Source organism: Mixophyes fleayi, unplaced genomic scaffold (genome assembly GCF_038048845.1).
Source record: "Mixophyes fleayi isolate aMixFle1 unplaced genomic scaffold, aMixFle1.hap1 Scaffold_1512, whole genome shotgun sequence".
NCBI classification, from domain to species: Eukaryota; Metazoa; Chordata; class Amphibia; order Anura; family Limnodynastidae; genus Mixophyes; species Mixophyes fleayi.
Window position 1 is genome coordinate 16,040 of NW_027445958.1, and position 18,123 is coordinate 34,162.

The 18,123-nt window shown below is 42.8% G+C and overlaps 1 protein-coding gene across 2 annotated transcripts in view; it reads right to left on the reverse strand.

Annotated features, from left to right (window-relative positions):
- Positions 1-277: 277 nt before the first annotated feature.
- MOB4 (MOB family member 4, phocein) overlaps positions 278-18,123 on the reverse strand; it is a 44,265-nt gene continuing 26,419 nt past the window's right edge. The window contains exons 2-4 of one of the 2 annotated variants that reach the window (XM_075194106.1): positions 14,038-14,138; positions 517-559; positions 278-412 (exon numbers count right to left, since the gene is read on the reverse strand). In XM_075194106.1, coding sequence (XP_075050207.1) covers positions 311-412; positions 517-559; positions 14,038-14,138 — 246 coding nt within the window. In that variant the 3' untranslated portion in view covers positions 278-310. The remainder of the gene's footprint in view (positions 413-516; positions 560-14,037; positions 14,139-18,123) is intronic. The other variant, XM_075194105.1, reaches the window with a different exon arrangement.

The following is an 18,123-nucleotide window of genomic DNA, read 5'->3' on the forward strand; positions in this document are numbered from 1 at the left end:
CCCACTCACTTCATTAGGGAAGTTGTACAGGGTGCCCTGGTTTTAGAGGAGGACTCTCCGAAATTTGCGAGCCTTCTGGCGATTCCAGAAGAGTAGAAAAGTAACAAAATAAAAGTGCATTGCCAATATTTTACCTTGAAAGTTTTGAGTTCAATTTTGAGCTTTTTGTATATTTAGCAAGATAAACAAACATTCTTTTGTCTTGCCTCTGATGCATTATGGCCATATGGATAGCCTCACAATAATACAGGTTTATTTAAACAAGTATCAAGACGTGCCCCAGTGGAGGCAAAATTTAAGCGTAATTTTATCAACAGTGGCTCACCTCCTTTGGCGTTTTATGAGCTGCACAAAGAAATATCCATTGTTCTGTTGCTGTCATCTGAGTGCAAGTATCAGGGTGACATTCAGACTGCAATAAATTACAGTTTAAGAGTCCAGACACAAAGAAAATGAAAAATAAACACTTAATTTAGTATTTGCATTGATTAGAAGAATGTAATAGGAACAGATTACCTGGAGTTTGACAGCAAGGCCATTAAGCTCAAGACAAAACTGCCTAAAAGATTAACAAAAAACACATATTATAACAATTAATGAGATGCACAGCATTTTGATACACAATCAAGATAGATTCTAAAGTTATAATGAAAATCTTACAAAAAATGTACAATCCTTGACCTATATTTTGAAGTCCTTTTTTTATATTATGACTATTGAGAACACTGAATTTTTATATAAAAACAAGAACACATTATACAATATAGACAAAAGTGGTCAAAATACTGGCACCCTTGCACTTTTTTCAAACTCACAATTTCCTCTAAACAGACGTTTTAATTAACAGTATTTAGTCTCAACAATTCTCTCCCCGTTATTACATGTTCTTTGTTCTGAATTTTGGTATTGTATATATAAGGAATTGACTAAAAATTTACATTCTAGACTTAATATTTGATAGCACAGCCTTTTGTCAAAATAACTGCAATTCATAGCTTTCTACAGCCATGGATCAGCTTTCTAGCACTCCTCTACCAGCAGTTTGGCCCACTCTTGTGCAAACTGCTCCAGTCCTCCCAGATTTGAAGGGTGTCTTCTCCAAACTATGGTTTTCAGATATCGTCATAGGTGTTCCATGCTATTTAGATATGGACTCATTGCTGGTCACTTCAGAACAATCCAGCAGCTTGTCTTGACCCATGTCTGGATGCTTTTTGAAGTTGATTGGGGGTCACTGTCCTGCTGGAAGACCCATGACCTTCGAAAGAGTTTTCAGACACTAGATTCAACATTGTGCTTCAAATGGCCAGGTAATCTCTAGACTTCATGATGTCATGCACATATGCGAAACATCCAGTGCCAGATGCAGCTAAACAACTCCAAAACATCACTGAAACTCCTCCACGACTGTAGGGAAGGTGTTCTTTTGCTTTCTATAAATGTAGGAATGATATGCTTTACCATAGAGCTCAAATCTAGTCTAATCCATCCCACAGGGTTTCTACAGAAGACATTTGGCTTTTTCAGGTGTTTTTTTGACAACCAGTTAGGCTCCCTTATGTCTCTCAGCAGTGGGGCCCTCCTGGACATTCTACCATATTACCCCCTTTCACTGAGTTGGTGACGGAAAGTGCAAGCTGAAATGGTAATACCTTGTTTCTGAAGGTCAGCTTGAATCTATTTGGCAGTTGATTGAGGCACTTTCTTCACTATTAAAACAATCCTGCATTGCAAAACTTTTCTATTGTGCCGCATCAAGGGAGGTTGGCTACAGTACCATGGCCCTTAAACCTTTCTAACATTAAGTATGATATTAACGGGAACATCAAGGTCTCTGGAGATTGATTTGTATCAGTACACATAGTGACACAAAACAGGAGTAGTCATTTAAGCTCATTTAATAGTGATTATTATCTTGCAGTCATCTGCTACTCAGACAAGTTTAGGTCCAAAGTGAAGGTGAATCACCTGTTTGAAATGTAATTACCTTCTAAAAAAGGTACCAATGATTTTGTCAGGCCCATTTAAGTATTTCTGTATGGAATAAGCTACGACTTGGTACATTTTTCTGTTTTTTGCATTTTATTCCACTCGCTGGTCAAAGTGGGGCTGTAGACGATGGTATGCCATACCACCACTTCTTCTGCCTTCATTGTAAAACTATTATATTCCATTAATTTATATTCCTATCACATTTTTGATACAGTTACTGCTAAATATCCATACCACCAATGATTTCACTGGAAACCAAAAGATATATATAAGTGGATACTGTGACCAGATGGGTTTACTTCGCCACCTGGTCTGTAGCGGGAAGAGAAACGAAGGGATGTTTTTCCTGCACAGTTTATATGGGTTTCCTTCTCACCGTCAGTAACCGACTGTTACTGACCACTCCTACTTGTGTCACATTGCCACCAGACACTTGCCGACTGCGAATGCCAACTGCGCAATAGTTGTAGGAGAATTCGTCTGCCACCACTTGTCTTCTTTGGTGTGTCCAGAACAGAACTTCTGGGGTAGCTGGTATAGCCAATGCAAAGCCTCCTTGCTGCGGGCTGGCTTTTACCTCCTGATTACTATGGATCAGGACTGCTGGGTAGCAGGCAGAGCGTTGACACAGACGCTGGGTTCAACACAGGACAGACGGGGAACGTATTAGAGTATAAGCTATCATCTGTTGGTCACAGCATACAGCAGGTAATAGTCGCAGGCAGAAGCTTTAAGCAGTGAGGTTTTATTACTCAAGATCCCTGACAGGGTCTTTTACACGTTAGTTTGAGGTACTAGAGATTCTCCCGAAGTTACAGAAGGAATGACATTACATGGTAAAACATAGCTCTTTATATACAGTTTTGCAGCCCTAGCTTGGAAGTAGTTAACACAGCCCGTCTTACCTGGCACCTCAACGTCTGATATACTACTTTCAATAATTACCATCAGGAGGTAATATATCCTCTAATCTTGCATTTAACTTACAAAATTCACATCAATCTGTAATTTCCTAAAACTTTCTGGTTGCATTATTCATGTAGTTTGTCTATCATTTTAACAAGACAGGATACAGGCAACTACCAACTGCTGTGTGTTCAGGCTGAAGGATGCGTTAGACGCACATCAAAAAGGCCTAATTAGCAAGGGGGATTTTCTTTAGAAAAAAGTTACAAGAACAAGCTCCAACAAATGGTTATTGCATCAGAAATCAATACATGAATATAAAAATACATACATGTATAGTCCCAGCGGTCAGCGGATGGAAGTAACCCTTTTTGACGCTGCGCGCCAGTTACTAACTAGCACCACAGCGTCATACATTAAATATGTACATTTAAATTAATAAATATACCCTTAATACATCTTTTAATCCCTTAGTGCTGAGGTTTAACTCGTTCACAGCACAGCAACATCAGGTATTAAACCATTTGATGCTGCAGCAGTCATCTTAGACAGGTGGGAGCTGAGGGGGGCACAGCCACTGATGCCAAAATATTTTTTTCAACAATTTTCAGGAAGAAATGGTGCATTATTACAGAAAAAAAAAAAAAAAGAAAAAAAAAAAAAAGAGTGCCAATAATTTTGGCCAATCTTTCGTTCTATCCATATCTATGCCACTTTATTTGTTACACCTGGTCATTAATGCAAATAGTCAGCCAATCATGTGGCAGCAATTTAATACATAAAAGCATGCGGACGTGGTCAAGAGGTCAGTTATTGTTCAGACCAAACACTGATCTAAGCGACTGACTGTGGAATGATGGTTGGTGCCAGATGAGGTGGTGTCACTCACCGGACTGAGTGCCATTTCTCCTGTGTTCAGGAACCGTGGCCGTCCGCCATCCTGAGGGTCTGCGCATGTGCAGCCCTTATGAAACCTTCAGTACCTGTTGCTTTTAATTAATTGGATGATCAGGCAACCCTCCCTATTTAAACCACCTGTGATCATTACCTAGTTGCCTGATCTTGGAGTCTCATTCCCCATGAGCCTCTGAAGGTGTTCCTGTGTTTCCTCGTGTATTCAGCTCCAGCTGATTCCTGTCTACTACGTTTGTGGTTTCCAGACCGCCTCAACTCTCCTGTGTTAATCGTGTCAGCTCTCCACTGATTCCTATATGCTACTGCTGCCGGATTCCAGACCGTCTCTACTCTCCTGTGTTCAGCGTGTCTCCCCTCCGCTGTCTCCGCTACTACTGCCGGATACCAGACAGCCTCAACTCTCCCGTGTTCATCATGTTTCCAGTTTTACTTACTACTGCTTCCTGAGTATTGCTCCGTTGATTACCGGTTACCTTTCGTGCGCTGCACCAACCTGATTACCGCTTCCATCCTTCAGTGGTCTCTCCTCCTGCCGGCGTTCAGCCGTTCAGGTATCCCTGCACTTCTCCTTGACAGCCTGCTCTCCTGAACCGCGGTATGCATACTTTCCATTGACTTTGCTGTTGTGTTGCATATCCATCTGGACTGTGTTGTGTTCATCTCCGGAGTCTTCCATCTACTGAAGCTATTGTTACTATTGACTTTGTTTCCTATTACCTGGATCTCTATAGTGACTTTGTATACTTCAAGCAGCGCTTGTCAGTTATTATTGTATTGTGGTTATCATCGTGGGATCAAGTTCCGTGTATCCTCTGTATTCCATTCATCTCCTCGTGCCCCTCCTCACATATATATAGCAGTGGTACAACTTGCTGAACGCAGACCACTGACTTCCCCGTTACCTACTTGCACCTGGAACCCATTCCTTCACTATAGACAGTGGTACAACTTGCTATACGCAGACCACTGACTTTCACTACCTCCTCTCTACTCCTGGACATTCCTCCTCACGTTTACTTGTCCATCTGGTTCCTCGTGTTCATACATCTAAGTCATTACCAGTTGCTGCTAGTCATAGACTTTCATAGTCATAGAGCATTCTCTCACCATCTGCTGATTCTCCTGGTCCGTTGTCACCCTGCTACCAGAGGACCATAGTACCAGCTATATTACTCTGGTAAGAACATCATCTGGTGATATCCTGGGCAAAGACTCCTAGTGCCCGTGACAGGTGGTTTAAAATTCTCAGAAATCGGTTCTCTTGGGATTTTCATGCATAACAGTCTAGTGTGCACAGAGAATGCCACACAAAACAAAAAACATCCAGTGAGGGGGTCAGAGGAGAGTGGCCAGACTGGTTCAAGCAGACATGAAGGAAACAGTAACGCAAACAACTAATTACAACTGTGGTATGCAGAAGAGCATCTCTGAACACACAGCATATTTTGATATGCTGTGTGTTCAGAGGTGCTCTTCTGCATACCACAGAAGTGGATGGGCTACAACAGAAACCCACACTGGGTTCCACTCCTGTAAGCTAAGAACAGGGAACCGAGGCTACAGTGGACATAGGCTCACCAAAACTGGACAGTTGAATATTGGAGAAACGTTGTCTTGTCTGACAAATCTCAATCTCAAAATCCAGATGGTAGGGTCAGAATTTGTTGAACACATTAATTCACTGATCCATTCTGCTTGTGTCAACGGTGCAGGCTGGTTTTAGGTTACAGATATTTTATTTACACATACTAGGACCTTTAACAACTGAGCATTGTTTAAATGCCACAGTCTAACTGAGAATTGTTACAAATCATGTGCATCCCTTTATGCCTTACAGTCTACTCAACTTCTAATGACTAGTACCAGTAGGACAGTGATCCATGTCACAAAGTGCACATTATCTCAAGCTGAAAAGGAGTTCAGTGTACAACAATGGCCTTCACAGTCACCAGATATGAATCCACTTTTGGAATGTGGCTCACATGAAACATGTGGGAAATTCACACCATGAATGTGTAGCCGTCAATTCTGTGTGACATTCTCATGTCAACATAATCTCCAAGAAATGTTTCCAGCACCTTATTGAATCCATGCCACAGGCTGTTCTGGGGACAATGGGGGCTTTACGCAGTACTAAAAAGATGTACGTAATAAAGTGGCCACAGATGAAAGATTTAGTTTAAATGCAATGGAGGGGGGACTTAAAGAAACCAAAACTTGCAAAAATATGGTGATCTGTTGTATAGAGAACCATCCTCTATTCTCCTCTAACTATTGTTACACAATTTCTAAAAAGTCAGAATAGATTTAGTTTATCTGAAAATAAAAACAGAAGTTGTTCAGGGAACACTAGTGGCACATGTGTACTAACTGTGGCATATTTCTGTAAAAGTTCATACCACATCATTAATCAGATACTAAAAGAGCAATGCCTCAAAACTAGAGATGGTCACTGACCCCCGTGTTTTGGTTTTGGATTCGGTTTTGGATCTGGATAACCGTCGTGTTTTGGTTTTGCAAAACCGCCATTGCGTGTTTTGGTTTTGTTTTGCCATTTTGTTGGAAAAATAAATGTTTTTGGGCCTAAAATAACCCAATTTAGTGTCCCAACCGTTTTAGAGATAAGTAATTAATTGTAGAGGTAATAAATCATCCAAAAAAAAACAAAAAACAGTTTAATTCTTCGTTGGTAGGCCTTCATTTATTCTACAGACAAAACAGAGTGTCTTCCTTTCCATCTATGCATATTGGCAATGCAGTTATCGTCTTTGGATGTATATTAGGGGTGTGCACCGGCCACTTTTAGTGTTTTGGGTTCTCATTTGTTTTGCCAAAACACCTGACGAAAGGTTTTGGTTCTGATTTAGGGTTTTGGGTTCTGATTTATTTTTAAAAAAAGCATAAAAAGTGCTAAAATCCAGTTTTTTTGGTTTTTTTTTCACTCCTACGCTATTATTAACCTCAATAACAGCCATTTCCACTAATTTCCAGTCTATTCAGAACACCTCACCTCACAATATTGTTTTTAATCCAAAACGTTGCACCGAGGTAGCTGGATGTCCAAGCTAAGCGACACAAGTGGGCGGCACAAACACGTGGCCCATCGTAGGTGGCCGTGTAGGCTTGAATGGCCTTTTTCTGCTCCTCCATCCTCTGCAGCATATAGAGGGTGGAGTTCTACCGAGTCACTACCTCTTGTTTTCGTTGATGACAGGGCATTTTCATTATATTTTTATTTGGCAGCAACAGTGAACGTAGTTTAATATCTGATACGCAGCTATGTGGACTGCGGAGTGGAGTGGCCACGGTACCCAATTTGGTTCCGGGGCCACAATACCTCCTCCAACTAGTCTGAATTCCACTGCACAGATGGCGGACACTGGATGCACGTCCAACACCAACATAGCTGTTACAGCCGCAGTTATCCGCTTTGCAATAGGGTGACTACTGTCGTACTTGCTCATGGCAAACGACTGTTGGACGGTCAACAGTTTGGTGAAAGACTTCGCGTTCTTACGACTTCCCCTCTGGGAAGATGACCGACTACCAGCAGCAACAGCAGCAGTGGCAGTAGTAGGCGTACCGATGCAGGATTCCTTGGATGAATCCCGGATTGAAGAGGACTAAATCTGATGGAGATCGTGGAGGAAGTTGACGAGGAGGGTGTTGGTGGTGTGTATCCAACAGGATCAAGGGATTTAGGTGTCCCTGGACTGGTGACGGTCCTAGCCCCAGTTCCTGAACTAATCACTGAACTATGAAGGTTATTCAGGTGACGTATAAGGAAGGATGTCCCTAGGTGGCCAAGATCCTTACCCCTGCTTATTTCAGCTTTACATAAGGTACATATGGCCATACATTTGTTGTCCGGATTGGGATAAAAATAACTCCAGACCGAAGAGGTGCATTTCTTGGTCTTCTGACTAGGCATGATGATGGGCTTTTTCATCCCATGGACATCAACTGTTTCCCCCCCCCTGGTGCCTCATTTAAAATAACCACATCAGCATCCTCCTCGTCAAGTTCCTCCTCAGCGCCAGCTACATCAACAGCCTCCTCCCGATGTACAACATTGACACCTTGATTATCCAAATCTGGATCTATTCTGTGGGTGATCCTTCCAGCATATGCAGAGGGTGTGCTGCAAATGGTGGATGGAGTCATCTCTTCCCGTACAGTAAATGGGAAGGTCAGGCTTCGCAACCACCAACACCCTTGGACTCGCCTTGGGGATTTGTGATGTCATCTGTTTAGAAGGCAGAGTTGTTTGCTGTGTTGTTGTTGTTGCTGACAGCATAACTCTCTTAAATTTTTTTGGAGGGGGACGGGGGGGGGGGACGGGGGGGGGGGGGGGGAGGGCTTAGATCCTTGGGTGAAGCTGAACCACTAGTCCTGAACACGGGCCAGGGCCTGAGCCGTTCCTTGCTACTCCGTGTCGTTAATGGTATATTGACAAGTTTTCGTTTCTCCGCTGATGTTTTTAATTTCCTTTTTTTGCTAATTTTAGTGAACTTTGGGGTTTTGGATTTTACATGCCCTCTACTATCACATTGGGCATCCGCCTTGGCAGACAACGTTGATGCCATTTCATCATCTATGTTATGATTAGTGGCAGCAGGTTCAGCATTAAAAGGAAGTGGGTCTTGATCTTTCCCTATACTTTATCCTCCAAATTTTGGTACTCCATTATATGCAGCACACGTTGTATTCCAGCAGTATTTAAAAAATATTACTGTAACAGTGAACAAATTTTAATAGATTGCAGTATTAATGTTTCTGGACTGCAAGAATTTTTTTTTATATTTTTTTTAAAATGATTTTTGTATAATTTTATTTATTTTTTGAAGATTTTGTAATACTTTTAAAATAACTATGCACTTAGCAGGACAGAGCACTGGACTGATGCACCACTGCACTCAGCAAGGACAGAGCACTGGACTGATGCACCACTGGACTCAGCAAGGACAGAGCACTGGACTGATGCACCACTGGACTCAGCAAGGACAGAGCACTGGACTGATGCACCACTGGACTCAGCAAGGACAGAGCACTGGACTGATGCACCACTGGACTCAGCAAGGACAGAGCACTGGACTGATGCACCACTGGACTCAGCAAGGACAGAGCACTGGACTGATGCACCACTGGACTCAGCAAGGACAGAGCACTGGACTGATGCACCACTGGACTCAGCAAGGACAGAGCACTGGACTGATGCACCACTGGACTCAGCAAGGACAGAGCACTGGACTGATGCACCACTGGACTCAGCAAGGACAGAGCACTGGACTGATGCACCACTGGACTCAGCAAGGACAGAGCACTGGACTGATGCACCACTGGACTCAGCAAGGACAGAGCACTGGACTGATGCACCACTGGACTCAGCAAGGACAGAGCACTGGACTGATGCACCACTGGACTCAGCAAGGACAGAGCACTGGACTGATGCACCACTGGACTCAGCAAGGACAGAGCACTGGACTGATGCACCACTGGACTCAGCAAGGACAGAGCACTGGACTGATGCACCACTGGACTCAGCAAGGACAGAGCACTGGACTGATGCACCACTGGACTCAGCAAGGACAGAGCACTGGACTGATGCTGAGTCCAGTGGTGCATCAGTCCAGTGCTCTGTCCTTGCTGAGTCCAGTGGTGCATCAGTCCAGTGCTCTGTCCTTGCTGAGTCCAGTGGTGCAAGGACAGAGCACTGGACTGATGCACCACTGGACTCAGCAAGGACAGAGCACCACTACACTACACACCCTCCCTCTTCCCTGATGTCAGGCGAAATGAAGATGGCGGCCGCAAGGTGAGTATTTATGATATCCGAGTCTCGCAAGATCCGAAGCGAGACTTGGATGTCATAGCCTCAGTTTGGCGCCCGGAAGTTCCCTAACAGTGCTCGGATCCGCACTGTTCGGGTGGGCTCGGATTAGCGGAATCCGAGCCCGCTTATCCTTAATGTATATTGCACCCTACACTTGTAGTTAAATATATAAAGAAATGAAAAAAGGCAGTTAGCTTTCTGTCTCCACTTGTCGAAAATACAAACAAATTCAGCCGTTATAGACTGTACAATATTAAAGAGAAATGGACAAAGCCAGTTTGGGGTCACTCTGTCTATGACACCCTACCCTTAAGGAGAAATTGCCCTAACAGCAGCCTTTCAAGAAGGTACGTGATATGGAAATGCCACAAGTCCCTTTCCTCTTTGGGGATAGATTGCACCCTACACTTACATAGAAAGTTTTACAAAGATGATATCGTCATCTTCATCCTCACCCTCATCAGTGTGTACGTCATCATCACAGACTATCAATTCATCGCCGCTTGAATCCGCCATTAGAGAACAGTCAGTGCTTGGATGTCTTGGATGGTGAAGGCCTTCCTCGTGGAAGATGTAGTTCATTTTTAATAAACATTTTCTCCACATTTTTGGGAAGTAACCTTCTACGGCGATCACTGACCAAGTTCCCTGCTGTGCTGAACACTCGTTCAGAGTACACACTGGAGGGTGGGCAGCTTAGGTATCGCAAAGCAAGTTTGTACATGGGTTTCCAAATGGCCTGCTTTTCTTCCCAGTAAGGAAAGGGACTATCTGACATTTCCATATCAATTACCTCTTGAAAATAATCCTCCACCATCCTTTGCATGTTTATACTCGTATTGGATGGAGTTATGGGCAAAGTGACAAATTTTTTGGAAAAATCCTTCAAAACCAGCCCAGATGTTAAATTGTTCTGGTCTGCCCCCTGTGTCTTCCCTGCTTCTTTTTTGGAAATTTAATTTTTTATGAGCAGCAGCAGCTTGTGAAAGCGAAGGAGGACACATTGTCAAGCCGAGGCCAAATTCAGCGGACAACTTGCTGAGCAATAGCTCCTTGCAAAAGTTAACATCTCGATCATTTACAAGTAAAGACTCAATGTAGGTTTTAAACCTTGGATCAAGCACAGTGGCCAAAACGTACTGATCAGAGTTTAAGATCTTAATTCGCTTCACAATGATCCTCGAGTTAAGTACTTGATCGAAAAAGCCAACATACTTTGCCGAATTGCTTGCTTTCGGCTCCTCCTTCATTTTCTCAAGCTGCTTTTCCAATAGTCTAATTAAAGGAATGACTTGGCTGAAACTAGCAGAATCTGCACTCACTTCACACGTCACAACTTCAAATGGTTTCAGCACCTTGCACAGGACTGAAAGGATTCCCCACTGTGCAAGAGTGAAATACATCCCCCCTCCTTTCCCAATGTCATGGCTTGTGCAATATGCTTGGATGGCTTTGCGCTGTTCCTCCATCCTCTGAAGCATGTACAGGGTGGAATTCCACCTAGTTACCACCTCTTGCTTAAGTTGGTGGCAGGGCAAGTTAAACTGCTCTTGGAGCTGCTGTAACCTCCTACATGCTGTGGCTGAATGCCTGAAATTTTACGGGCCACCGAAAGCATCTCCTGCACCTCGCAGTTATTTCGTAGGAAGCTCTGCACCACCAAGTTGATGGTGTGAGCAAAACAAGGAATATGTTGGAAATCACCCAGCAGTAATGCTCGCACTATATTGCTGGCGTTATCAGAAATGACATACCCTGGGGAGAGTCCGAGTGGTATAAGCCATGCATCAATCACATCTCTCAGTTTGCGTAACAAATTGTCAGCTGTATGCCTGCTAGTGAAGCCGGTGATACAAAGAGTGGCCTGCCTGTGACAAATGTTACGTAGTGGTGTACATGCTGCTGCTGTTCCTGCTGGTGAAGGTGAATGACCAACCCAGTGGGCTGTCACAGTCATATAGTCTTTGGTTTGGCCACTTCCACTTGTCCACATATCTGTGGTTAAGTGGACAGTGGGCAGAATGGCATTTTTCAGCGCAATCTCTACATTTTTACACACTTTTTGGTATAGTTGTGGAATTGCTTTACGGGAGAAATGGTGTCGCAATGGAATTCTGTAACGCGGACACAAAACCTCAATTAACTGTGAAAAACCAGCTGCGTTTATTGTGGAGATTGGACGCAGATCTAACACTAACATTGCAGCCATTGCGTCTGTGATTCGCTTGGCGACTGGGTGACTGCTGTCATATTTGCTTCCCCTAGCAAATGATTGTTTCACAGTTAATTGCTGAAATGTAGGACTGCTCATTTTCTTGACCTGCCTCTGGCATGGCGATTCACCCCCAGCAGCAGCAACAGCAGCAGCAGTGGGACTAACGCTTTCTTCAGAGGAATCAATAATAGTGCCGGAGTCATCCAGCTTTAAGTGGGATGCCGGGCTAACTCCGAGCGTTACTGAGGATATTGATGAGGATGGTGTGGTGTGTGTATTTTGTAGCCGTCAGGATGTCGGTGAGCGGAGGGTCTTAGTTGATGATGGAGTGCTTGTATTTTTTTGGGAAGAACTTTCAGCTTTTCCCAACACTTTGCCATGAACTCTCGTTAAATGGCGTAACATAGACGAGGTTCCAAGATGGTTAAGGTCCCTCCCTCGACTGACTGTGGCTTGACATACACTACAAATGGCTATACAATTGTTGTCTGGATTTGGGTAGAAATAATTCCACACATAAGAAGTGGATTTTTTTGTTTTATGCCCAGGCATGACAATGGCCTTTTTCTTGTCACGTGCCAGAACTGCTGCCACTGGTGCAGGACTTACACAAACAACCTCATCCTCATCAACATCCTCATTAGCGCCCTCGTCGCCTACACAAATCTCCCCCTCATCCTTTTCTTATTCCAAAGTGGCATCCTCAATTTGGGTATCACCGGCTACACTCGGGCTATTAAGGCACACATCAGCAGAATGCGCACGATTAGACATCCCACTGTTGGATGGACTCTCCACAGGGATTGTCGTCATTTGTGAATCAGAGCAAAAATGTTCCTCTAATGCCTTACGGTTATCTTGCAGCTCGGCTTTGACGCGTAACAGTAGTTGTGCACCAATTGTAGGCTGGGTAACTTTTTGGGATCTGCCACTAATAGGCAAAGGTGAAGGCCTCATTCTCTCTTTGCCACTGCATGTGTAGAATGGCATGTTTGCAACTTTATTTTTATTTTTATTTTTTAACGGCACTTAACTTTTGCTCAGTAACACTTCTTTTTCGCTTCAATGCAGTAATTTTTTTTTCGTTTTTTTGCACCGATTTGGAAACACTGTTTGACATCGCCTTGGCCAGATGACGTACTGGGAACACCAACATCAGGACTGGTGACAGAACCTGGTTGCTCATTCTGATCATATGTGGACTGCTTTGAATCCATTCTGAGCGCAAAGCACTTGTAGTGCTAAAAATTAGTTGGTAGATACTGCTGACAGATATGACTTGGCAGCCAGAAATATTTATGCACAATTATGGGGGTACGGGGGGAGAGGACACCCCAAAAGCACTGGGGAGTGCCAAATATTAACAAAAAATAATAAACCTCTATCCTCCTCTCTAGCGATTTTTGTTAGAGCAATTGCAAGAAGAATATTGGATTCTCTGTCCCTGCTCTAATCAGCCTGTGACTACACCCTGCTCTCTCCCTCTGTCAAATGGCGATGGATTGCTGTGGAGGCGTGTATTTATAATGTTGAAGTATCGTGAGAACCGAGCCCCGACGACGTCACAATGGCGTTCGGCCTCGATTTGGATTCGGAACGGGCGGGAGAGTACAGATACTCGGATACTCAAAGTTCGGGTGGGTTCGGTTCTCGGGGAACCGGACCCGCCCATCTCTAATCAAAACTAACCTTTAGCAAAACAGTGCAGTTTTCGAGAACACTGTTGATCCAGCAAGCACTGCAACAACTTCCTATCCTAGTGTGCTTTTTGATTGGAGCAAGCCTTTAAATCAATGAATACGTTGATATGTTATTTATGTTGCAGTTAACTATGTTTTTCATTTTATTTTTCTTTGCCTTTTACAAACTATATAGTCAAAAACATATGCCAGGTTCTCTGAATAAATTACTACAAAAAAAATAATAATAAATAAATAAATAAAAGAAGTGTCTCTTTCTCAAAAAATCAATCGATCTATCCAAAATATCTTATTTATCTATCTATCTCTAGCTCTCTCTCGTATGGGGCTTCATAAGGTCAATGATCATGTAAGCATTTTCCCCCCAACCTCAATAAATACATTTTGCAGTAACAATGTAAAAACTTGTATTGAAATTCATTAATACATTACAACAATTTTAGAGAAATTGTATTTGTATTCAAATAAATACATACCGAAGATGTTCATACTTCCACACACCTTCATCTTGACCTTCAGGGGGTTCTAGAATTTTGTCAATGTTGGAACAATCTGTTCTTATATTCTGTTGGATGTACTGCAAAATTTAGTTTGAAATATTAACATGGCATATTCATGTGTTTCCTGAAACATACAAAGGATTACTACTTTCTGGTAAAATTACAAGAGATAAATGAGACCTCACCACTTTTACCTGCACTACCCCAGATCTGACAATGCCTCAAATGCCCCACTCCTGCTAGCACCAAGGTTCCTACCCCATGTGCTTATCATTCATCTGAACGTGAAGCTAAAGGGTAGGAAGAAAATCTTGGCAACTACATTAGTAGTTTGAAAATACCCACCCTGAGCAGAACTACTCTCCCTTGGACAATTTTTTTTTTTTTTTAAATTAGCGTGCCCCCAAAACTGTTTTATCCTTTGAATGAAATATTACTAATACTTACGGAAACAAAGTGTTTCGTAGAACTTTAAATACCATGTTAAGCAAAGTATTACTTAAAAAGGTATGCAACTTAATATCTGGAATTCTTGGGACTTTCCAAATAGAGGTTTACCCCTTCTCTACACAGACATTCTTCCTTGTGAAATTGTTTAGCAGATCTACTCATAGTAACTATAAGTGGAGCTATTTAGTGGTCATATCTGTGTGTTTGACACCATCACTGAAAAGGCTGCAATGGTTTTTTTTAATTACATGTTCTGCTGTCATTTAAAGCCAATTAAATATTAAAAAGAAAAAATGGTCATTTTTAAACACAATAGACGGTCTAAAGAACACTTCTCAAAAGCGTAAATAGTCCAGGCTTTCACAGGACATCTCTTTCCTTAGCTCTGTATTAGCATAACACCCTCCGGATTGTGGCAAGAGTTCAGACCGCAACATGCACAAATGGTTGCGAAACGCCATTTGAAAAATCCAGAATGATAACAAGACCTGGAATAAAATCATAAAGCATCAAAGGAGAAGCGTAAACAATTAATCAAGCTGGTTTTTCTTTCCATATTAGGAATCAAGACAAGGACAAGTGCAGAATATCAGGATGACTCTACATGAAGTAGATAACAGATGGGTAGGAGAAAGGAAAATATTTCAAAAATTGGTACCGCAGCACAGGAACCTGGCACCTCTTGCATTTAAATTGAGAGCTTGTTAGTGCATGTATATGGGGGCTGTGGTGAGAGTAGGGTGTCTGACACATGCAAATAAAAATTCATACCCACTAGACAAGTCCTGATCAGCTGGCAGCCATATTTTGCTTAAAAGTAATGGAAGTGGTTAAATTGGGAGTCTCTTGGCTCTTATCCAGACCCAGACCCTTAGTTATCCTAAGTGGGGCCCCATTGCTCCAGATTGTGACCAGCTGGACAGCCCAGAATCAGAAAAGCAGGGGGGCATGTGGGAGAGTGGGTTTGGAAATGGACTGCTCGTTGTGACGAAACCCTTTGAATAATATACTTTTTATCCGTGTCCTCCCAGAGCGCCTGGCCCTAGCACACATTATGACTACCTGCATTCAGTATGTTAGTTATTTTCTTTCCTCACAGCATGTGTCTGCTCACTACCATACTGTTTGAATATCAACCTTAATATTGGTAAGTTATACGATTGTTAGTTCTCTATTACACTGTAGACAAGGTATTCACGTTGACCCTAGAGCCACATGCGGCTCTTTGAGCTTTGATGTGTGGCTCTTGGCGAAGTATAGTGATCCAGGCACCAGCAGGAGCAGATTGGAAAAGATTCTGATCCTCGACTGACCCGAGAGTAGTCACATCTTTTAACTTCCTCAAGCAGCTAAGGGTGGGATAGGTAGGGGGCATGTAAGGAGATCTAGGGGGAGGACTGATAGGCATGTGGGGATATCAGACAAGCATTTCTGGGGCATGTGGTTATATATGCTGGCATATGGAGAGGCCTATGTGCACATAATGGGCATATGGGGACATCCGATGGGCATGTAAAGAGGTCTGAGGGATTGTGGATGCAGTAGCAGTGAGAGCTACTGTAAAAAATTATAAGTAGCCTCTTGAATCCTCCTCCACTGGACACAGCAGCAAGGCAAGAGCTGTGCAGTGCAGAGCAGTGCTGATTTGAGGATTATTCTGAACATTTTGGAAATGTTTTGGATATTTACTGTTTCACTTAGCAAAACATTGTAAATTATGTTAGATTTTCAAAATGTGTGTAATGTATGTATGCTCGTGTTTATAATGGTTATGTGTACATGGAAACACATAAAAAAGGTAAAGATAGCTCTTTGCTTGACCGATAAATGTTTTGGGCTCTTGGTCTGTGACTGTTCGGCCACCCCGGCCCTAGAGCTTCCCATTGTTTAATTATGTCAAAAGGAGCAAGTCTATGAATATTCTAGATCTGCAGAAACCATGTAACCAGATGGACTTTGTAACATCCCCTCTGTCTCTCCTCCTAAGACCCAGTGGAAAGTTTATCTGGGTTGCTTTCCCACCGTCAGTAAACAACCGTAACTGACCACTCCTAGAGGCGTCGCCTGACACCACATACTCGCCAAATTGCAAATGCCAACTGCACAATAGTTGTAGGAAGATTTGGCTGCCATCACCAGATTCTGCACCTGGAACCGCTTACCTCTGGCTTCTGCAATGTCTATTTGGGGTACCGATACTATGACATGGCACATAACGTGGCCATTCAGCATTAAGTGGGTAGAAGTACATCAAAACTAAATACAGGTATTTTTTTAGAGGCATATACACTACATGGCCAAAAGTGCGTGACAGCCGAGCATCCCATCTTTATGTGCTTGAACATCACATTTCAAAATCACGGGCATTAATGTGGAATTAGTCCCCTCTTTGCTTTTATAATAGTCTACTCCAGGCCTGTCCAACCTGCGGCCCTCCAGGTGTTGTGAAACTACAAGCCCCAGCATGCTTTGCTGGTAGACAACCAGGTGATAGCTGGAAGGGCAGGCTGGGACTTGTAGTTTCACAACATCTGGAGGGCCGCAGGTTGGACAGGCCTGGTCTACTCTTTTGGAAAGGCTTTCTGTGGCAATATCACGTTACAATAACTTAGATATTTATTTTAATTAGGCGTACAATGCACCGCTGTATATTATTGCAAATGTACTAATCCTATTATATTGGTATGTGTTTTATATGGAAATATATGTACTTCTAAACAGTATGTCATGTTTGGGTTTTACAACTGTCTAGGAGACAGGCAATTATCTCATGCTAATTAGACCTTTTCATCACTCAGTAAATATCTGTTAAGCCGGAAGTAGTAGGAGGTGGGCAGCACAGTGACTCAGTGGTTAGCAGTTCTGCCTCACAGCGCTGTGGTCATGAGTTCAATTCCCGACCATGGTCTTATCTGTGTGGAGTTTGTATGTTCTCCCTGTTTTTGCATGGGTTTTCTCCAGGTGCTCCGGTTTCCTTCCACACTCCAAAAACATACTAGTAGGTTAATTGGCTGCTATCAAAATTGACCCTAGAGGGGGGGGGGTGGTGTGTGTGTGTGTGTGTGTGTGTGTGTGTGTGTATTTAGATTATAAGCTCCAATGGGGCAGGGACTGATGTGAATGAGTTCTCTGTACAGCGCTGCGGAATCAGTGGCGCTATATAAATAAATGATGATGATAATATTTGCTGGTAGACTCTCTATGCAAGTGATCACAGATAAATGTGAATTTTTCAAGTTAAACAGCATTCAAAGCAAGATTATAGAAATGTAATATCCTGTCGGTAAACATTCAAAAGAAAACCTCAAAGAGGCGCCGGTAGCAGCAATGTAAAGTGTTTAACCAATCCATGCAGCCTGCACATAAATCACCCTGGAGGGGTTTAAGGGGCAGGAGTCTGGATTGGCCCCTGCCAAGTTAGTGTCCAAAATTGTATTTAAAGTGCTCAGTTTTACATTGAAATGTATTATTCCATCTGTACATCTCTGGATATCACAAGTAGCTCTTACTAGTGTATGCAACTGTCCTTTTTAGGACTTGCTGAGCTAATAAACATCACTGCCTAAGGAACCATCATTGATGCCTACTGTAATTCTAGCAGGCAGAGTGGTG